Source organism: Mesitornis unicolor, unplaced genomic scaffold (assembly GCF_000695765.1).
Source record: "Mesitornis unicolor isolate BGI_N332 unplaced genomic scaffold, ASM69576v1 scaffold39984, whole genome shotgun sequence".
NCBI lineage: Eukaryota > Metazoa > Chordata > Aves > Mesitornithiformes > Mesitornithidae > Mesitornis > Mesitornis unicolor.
The window spans coordinates 15462-23249 of NW_010180119.1; the positions used below are offsets into that span (position 1 = coordinate 15462).

The following is a 7788-nucleotide window of genomic DNA, read 5'->3' on the forward strand; positions in this document are numbered from 1 at the left end:
GACTTAGTATTTCCAGAAAGTTCTTGGCTAAAATTCATTTTTATAACTGGTGTGTTGATTTCTGCATTTGTTTCCACTGAAGCTTCCAAGTTCCTCTTTGTGAGACTAATAGTGCTGTCATGATTTCCTCCTAGAAATTTGTTATTACTCAGGGACAATGCTGTGGCCAGCTTCAACCCCCTTTTTCTTGTCAAACTAGTCGAACCATCCAGCTTAAATTGCAGTGCATCAATAATAGAAGAGGATGAGATAGTGAGATGCCCAGCAATATCTGACTGATTGAACAGCCCAGCATTTGCAGTCAAAGTGATCACACTGGATTTAAACGAGAAGTCATAAGTAATGTTTCCCATGGCAGGAATTAAGATGTGGTTTGACGGGCTGTTGATTCTGAATCTAGGAAGCTTTAGAGTGCGCAGATCCTGTGGGACATGAAGGACTGGAAGCTCCAGAGAAGGTAAGACTAGTGTGTAAGATGGTACTGAAAAGCCAATAAATGGGACTGTGAATCCTTTTGTGCTTATTTCTTTTGGGAGCATGTAACCAAAGGCTGGCATCTCAGCAGTAAAAGGTGAAACCTCAATATTCACAATTGGAATGGTGTATCCTGGAATCTTGAAGGTCCGTGGTAGTTTGTTCAGTGATGTCTGTATTTTGTATTTGTCAAATTTTGTTTTGGCTTCATTGTATGACTTTGTGAGAAAATCTAAAGCAGTGTTTCTTCCTCTCTCAAAATGCTTGTTGAAGAAAGTTATGTATTTATTAAGTGCTTCATGCACTGTTGCTAAAGGAAGTGGTATTACATGCATGTCTTTGTTTTTCTCATACTGAGCATTCAAATTTAAATCAAAGGATTGTCTTGTCGTCTTCAGTAAATCCTTCAGGCCTGCTTGTTCCCACAGTGAATAATCTTTTATCTGCGGAGTTTTGATTCCAGTAAAAAGGAATGGTTAGAGGAATATTTAGGAAGTCCAGGTTGGCATCTCCATTCATTTCAACATGAGCTTCAATTCTGTCATCATTGTTTCCAGCAGATATATTATGGGCGTATCTGTATTGATTGAACCTGCCAGTAGCTTGCCAGTTGACCTGAGGAACTGAGTGCAAAACCATAGTTATTCAGGAAGTCAATTTTGCCAGTCAGTTTCATTGGGAAGCTGATTTTCACATTTCCATCATTGTTTGTTAATAGACGAATTTCAAAAGGCTGTGCCAAGAAGAAAACATCATTATTTACAGTTCCAGTAATCCGTCCATTGAGCCGAGCATTGTGAGAGCCTGCTAATTCTACTTTCATTCCTCCAAGCTCTCCTGTGCCTTTTACATTTAGAACACTACGACCCACACGCTGTGACTCAATTTCAGATTGAATCTGAAGTGTTGCATAATTTAGGAAACCACATTCATATCTCATAGCTTGGTTGACTTTCACATACTTATCATTTATTCTGTTGTTGGCAGAAAATGACATAATGGGGCCCTCAATCCTGAAAGTGGCATGTGAATCATGAGTGCCTTCATCGGAGAAATTAGGAGAAGCCCATTTCCAGTTTCCTTTACCAGTGGAAGTAAATGATATGTGTCCTGCTTCTACCTCTGTTGTCATATTATTGAACAGATCAGCCTGGCTGGAGAAATCAAGTTGTGGAATATTCAGTCTGTGGGAATATGCCGTTCCACTCTGTATCCAAATTTTTCTTTGCAGTCTGACCATTAAATTATTTTGCAGTTCTATTGAATTTTTTGTTGTATAGAAGATTGCTCTAGTTTCTGCTTCACCTTCTACCGAAGTTCCTAAAAATATAACTTGATTGGTGTGGTCAACTTTAAGGAACCTGTGGTTGACTTTCATGGAATTTCTAAGGTTCAGCTGTTTCATCTCAGGGGCCAAAAGACGTGAATCTGCAACAACACTAAAAACTAGGAAGTCTAATTTGGATGTTGTTTGAGCTGAAAGAGAGGTCACAAATTCTGGACTGTTTGCAGATGTTGTAGTATTATGAACCTCAGCTTGCGTAGACAGTGTAAAGAATGGAGAGGTGACTCTGAAAGCACCAGACAATTTGCCAAATGTAGGGACAGTCACAGTATGCGGGATACGTGGAAGCTGGAAATCTGGTATCTTCATGTTAGGAATCTGGAACTCATTTAGATTCAGCTTTGGAACCAATAATTCTGGTATTTGAAACTGAGGCATTTGCATTTCTGGGAAAGAAATATCGGAAAAAAGCGTATCTCTCATCTTCAGATCTTTAAAATAGACATCAGTTGATGGTAACTGAAATTCACCAGATATGAGTTTGTCTATTGTTCTCACAATCTGAATTTTAATCTCATTCAAGTCAATTGTAAAGGAAGGAACTTGAAAAGTATATAGAACTGTAAATGCTGGAGTAGTAAATTTCATTGGGATTTTTATATCCTTTAGTCTCTTAATATTTATCTCATAGGAGGGAATATGAAGATCGGTCAGTGGAACAATGAAGTCTGGTGTTCGAAATGTTGCTTCCCGAAGACTTCGGAGACTAACCTCAAAGGCAGGTATAGTGATGATAACAGCATTGATTTCAGGGACTTGAAATCCTGTTTCAACAAACTGGTTTAAGTTTTCAGCCCAATTTTTTAGATCATACTCTTCAGCCAAAGAAACAATTTTCTTAAAAGCCATGTTCCACTTGTCAGAAACGTATATGACAACAGAATTGTAGAATTGGCTTATCTTCTGAAGATACCACTGGAATTCCTGGGATATATCCATTTCAGAAATCCTCTCTCGCAGGTCTTCCAGATGTTCATTTACCTTGGCTTTCAGGCTAGCAAATGTTGTTGAGTTTATGAGCTCCTTAAACCAATTAATTATTGCGGCAAGCTTGGTGTCCTTTAGTTGTTCCATGCATTTTGAAATCACAGCTCCAAAATCTCTCATATACTGTTTCAGTGCTTCTGCTTTCTGTGGAAGTTCTAGATTTCTGAGTTCCTCATTTATTTTCTGAGTCACTTCTCGGATTTTGTTATTTGTGTCATCAACAAATTGGTTGTAGTCAAAAGACTTCAGCTTTTTAATAACCATGTCAAGGAACTTGTTGACTTGCTTTATCATCATTTCATAATCAAAGGTTTGCACTTTCTTGACAGCATCATCAATAAAAACAACAACTTTATCAAAGCATGACTTCACATCAATATTTTTCAGGTAGCTGGTCACCTTCTGGACAGTTTCTCTTATTTTGTACTGGTTAAGCAGCTCTATCATTCTGTCCACTAAAAAATATACCTGCTTATCAATTTCATATTTTACAATCAGTTTGTGTATTTGACCTCGGAAAGCACTGATCTTCTCAGACACTTCATACTCCTCCATCCAATTCAGAATGAAGTCTTTGATTTGTTCAAGAACTTCATTAATTTTTTCAATTGGTAATGAACGCTTCAATTTTTCTAGAGCCACTTTAGCATCAAACATATTTATCTGCTGTTTCAAATTTTCAGCAATCTGTCTGATATCAATATTCTTAATCTGAATCTGCAGTTGTTCTAGGTTTTCCTCTATCTTAGCTGTAATCCTGTACTCATCATCTACATTTTTAATCCAAGCCACAGTGCTACTTCCAATTTTGCTAGGATGATACTGGTGAAAAAAAAATTGCAATTCTTTAATAGTGTCAATTACAGTCATTCTTATGTTATATTTGTTATCTAGATCTGTCATTGTTTCAACAATTTTGTCAAGAAGCTGTGCAATAAGTGCCTTAATGTCATACTGCTCATAATGATCTTTGATGTATTGCTCAAAACGTATCAGATAGACCTGCAGTTGAAACAGTATCTGTCGAGTAGTGTCCACGACTTTTTCCAGCATAAATTGGAGATCATCAGATGTTATTCTGTAGTCCTTTGTGAAAGCAACCAAATTATTTTTCAAGCTGCTAACTCTGCCTTTCATATCTAATTTGTCCATGTAATCATTAACATGCTGTGGGAGTTTATCCAAAGTTGCCTTGTATTTTCTCATTTGTTGTTCTAGGTTAATGTTCTTCAGGTAACTCTGTATGGCCTGCAATGTGGATAGAATGGTGCCTCTGATTTGTTCAAAGTAAACTGGCAAATGTTCCAAGAATGGTAGGTTAATAACATGCATGTCTTTATTTTTGTCATACTTCACAGAGCCAGAGATGCTGAATTCTTGAGGCTCTGACACACTGTCCCTGAGGCCCAACACATCAATTAAATTAACTTCTTCAGATGTGAAGGGTAGTGTGACTGATGTATCCATTACAGAGAGATCTGCTAAAGCTCTTCCATTGAGCTCCACACCAGTCTTTTCTTCATCATTGTAAGCACTGAGATCTTGTGAATATATATTATTGTTTAGCTGACTTTTCAATTTCCAAGCACTTGACTGCTCTGATGGAGTAAAAAGCATATGAACTTTGTTATCAAGCAGGGTAGTGTATCTGCCTCTAGACTTCAAGCTATGACTGGTAGATCCTCTATAATCATGGGAGAAAGTGAAAGCAAGAGGCTCAGCTTTAAACAGAAATTTGCTGTAAAGGTCTCCTGTGTGCTCACCCATAGCAATCAGCTTTCCGTTACCATTGGTATGTATGTCAGCAGTGATGGTAAATGGAGCCATAGTGGAACGCACAACATTGCTGAAACGGAGAGATTTCGAATCACAGTTTGTGTTCACAGTAACTGAGGAAGCAAGTCCTGCCACATCCAGATTAACTCTATGACTCACTGCAGCTCCTTGAACATTCGCAACTGTATCTGTTTTAAAGTTTGCAGCTAGATCTGCATATGCAATGGTGTAGGAATGCCTTATTTCATCTGCTCCATAGGCTCCTCTGATGTTACCACCCAAGTTCAGCTTCAGAGGCTCAAGAAGCAGTTCTGCTTTGTTGGAAACTTCTGTTTTAGTGTATTTGATATTATTGTTCAGTTTAGCTGTAAGTGAGGTAGGCTTCAGTTGTAGGTCAAAAACATGCTTGTGGAACTTGTCAAAGCTGAAGCTGTTGTCTAACTTTGAAGAATATGTTAAGGATAAACCAGGAATATTCAAGTCATTCGTGTAGTCCAACTTAATCTCTTTGAATGATCCTTGCAAATTATTTGAAAACCTAAGTCCTTCTCTATTAACTCTGAAGTTTAAAGCATGCTTGTTGTCCATACCTAGAACTGTACTCTGGTATTCACTTCCCAGTGTTATTTCTGTTAGGCTCACTCTTCCACCTAGATTGAATTTTGCATTATTTTTACCATAGCGCCCAGAAGAGGACAGTGACATGGAGCCTCCAGCAGTATCGAGTTTGGCATTCATTTCACTCTGCATTGTCAGTGGACTAAACTGCACATTTGTGGTTGCGCTGGTGGCCAGACCATACTGATTTACATTGAGTGACGACTTGTGCGCAGCTCGATTCCTTTGATCTGTCACAGAGATATCAGTGTTGAAAACAAGATCCTGGGAATTGAGAGAACCTGCAAACAAGGCATAACACTGGGTTTGCTTGTAAGTGGCTTGGTACTCAGATCGAAGTGCTGCCATCTTCCTTGACAAAACTAATTCAAGCTTATTGACGCCTGCAATATTTCGATACCTCCCATTTGTTTCAGATGTCATTTTCAGCTGGCTGTTTTCATACTTCAGTGAGGCTGTGTTCTTTAGTAGTCCACTTTGTACATCAGAAACTGAATCAATGGAAAATAAACCATCACTGTATCTGCCAGATATCTGATTGGTAGCCTGAAGGTAAGAAGAATCCAATCTCAGATTTGATTTGCCTTCTAAAACTCGTCTCTTTTCATTGTATGAGCTTGACAGAGTGTAAAAGCTTCTTGCGAAGACAGAAGCCACTTCCAGCTGTCCCTCCATCTTGATGTTATTGGTATTCACATTATTTGTCTTTTCAGAAACAATATCACCAGAAAATGAAAGCTGAGGACCCAGAGTACTGGATGCCATGAACGATACGGTGCAGTTTACAATTGGACTAGGTTCATAACTCTTTGTCCTGGCCAACGTAAAGTCTGATGTTAAGAGTCTGTGCTTCAGGTGATTTTCGTATGCACAGGTAAATCCATTTCTATTATACGATGCTTCTCCAGATCCTGAAATAGGAAAAAGGAGACAAAAGATAACATTGTAATTTATACCTTTTTGTCTGATGCCACTGATTTTGTTATGTTACTGCTTGAATTGCAATTATTATTATACCATTTTGTTTTAAAAGTCAAAATGTTTTGGTAAACTCTGAATCTATACAAATTCTTATTATTTTGATATCTGGGGCTAAAGTTTTGAACTATGAATAAATTAATTACCTACACTACTCTACTAAATATAATTATGTGAAATGACATGAAGTCAAGTCATCATTTAAACTTAAAATGAGAAGATGGACTCTCAAGAATAACCTATACCCAGCATTCTGATTTTTTAATGTTTGCTTTATCATGCTTTATTTACAGTTGGGACTTGAGCTGAAGTCAGCTTGTCCTTTTGTGATTTGAGAACTCAAACTGCAATTTAAGATGACTGAACTTAAAAATATCAGTTTTAAGACCTATCCAGTCTGACTCCAAACTGTTATGTAGTTATGGCAGTATATGTACATATATCTACATATATGTATAAAAATAGAGAGAGAAATAAATTTTGGTCATACCTACACATATACCTGCACACTTGATTTTGAAAACATTTGACTTGTCAGATACACAAGTGTTTACAGAATCATGCTTTCAGCTTTGAAGGACTTTTTCTTCAGTAGGAAATATCTAGGAAAACAAGGACCTTAAAATTCTTTATTGAATTAATCTGACTTCACCTTTAGTGCCTGAATAATCAGATTCACATAATATACTTAAAAGCAAAGAGAGAGTGATTTGAGTTTATACCTTTCTTTAAATAAGCAACAGGAAAATGAATGTGCTGTACCTGATACACAGAAAACAAAGTAATTAAAACAGTTCTGCCAAGATTGCGGTATTAGCACATGCACTTACCTTTCACACTGTAGGAAAGTAGCTCAAAAACAGAATTAGCGCTTGTGGTATAAGTAGTTCTTATGCTGGATGCTTTCTCTGTGGTGCTATTAGCCAAAGTGTATGCCGCCGTCCAGTTGTAATAGTTGCTGTGCACATTAGCAGAGACGTCTAAAGTGCCAAGTAAGGGCACACGAACAGGATAGGATTCTGGAACAGTAAATGTTGGGATTCTGTATGTCTGAGATGGCAGACTTATTCCCATCGACTCCATTACCAGAGAAGGTGTTTTAACAGTCTGTGGCACCTTGATGTCACGGGATGATCTTCCACCAAATGGCAATGGGATATTAATTAGAAAACTGTTTTGATTCCAGCTGTATCTGATCCGGCCTTCACTAGAAAATAAAAGTGACTCTATTAAAACCTGTAAGTCCATGATACATACATAGAAATTTCCATGATTCCTACGATTCCCATGATACTGAGCTTACTTACATGCTTATATCAATGTCTTGACTTTAGTTTTAGACAGACTTTTAATGAACATCTATTATTACCAGCATTTTTGAAGCATTCATCTATCAGAATTTACTGAAAGCACTTTTGATTTCAGTGAATTCTGTCAGTGTTTTTCCCCTTATTTCACAATCAGGTCAAGTAGTCCAGAGACATATTCTTTCTGTAAAACCTTGCACTAGAATTCAAAAGTTCCTGATTCTTTGTTCAAAGGTTAATTTATTTCAGCCCATAGGTGGAGAATGTCATTCAAGGGGCTAAGTTTGCAACTGTTACGAATCT

At 37.5% G+C, this 7788-nt stretch overlaps 1 protein-coding gene across 1 annotated transcript in view; it reads right to left on the reverse strand.

Annotated features, from left to right (window-relative positions):
- LOC104539477 (apolipoprotein B-100-like) overlaps window positions 1-7426 on the reverse strand; it is a 14102-nt gene extending 6676 nt beyond the window's left edge. Inside the window, 4 exon segments of the mRNA XM_010183009.1 lie at window positions 1-942; window positions 944-1093; window positions 1095-6111; window positions 7009-7426. The exon segment at window positions 1-942 is cut by the window's left edge and continues 1472 nt beyond it. Of these exon segments, the coding sequence (XP_010181311.1) occupies window positions 1-942; window positions 944-1093; window positions 1095-6111; window positions 7009-7426 (6527 nt within the window).
- Window positions 7427-7788: the final 362 nt, after the last annotated feature.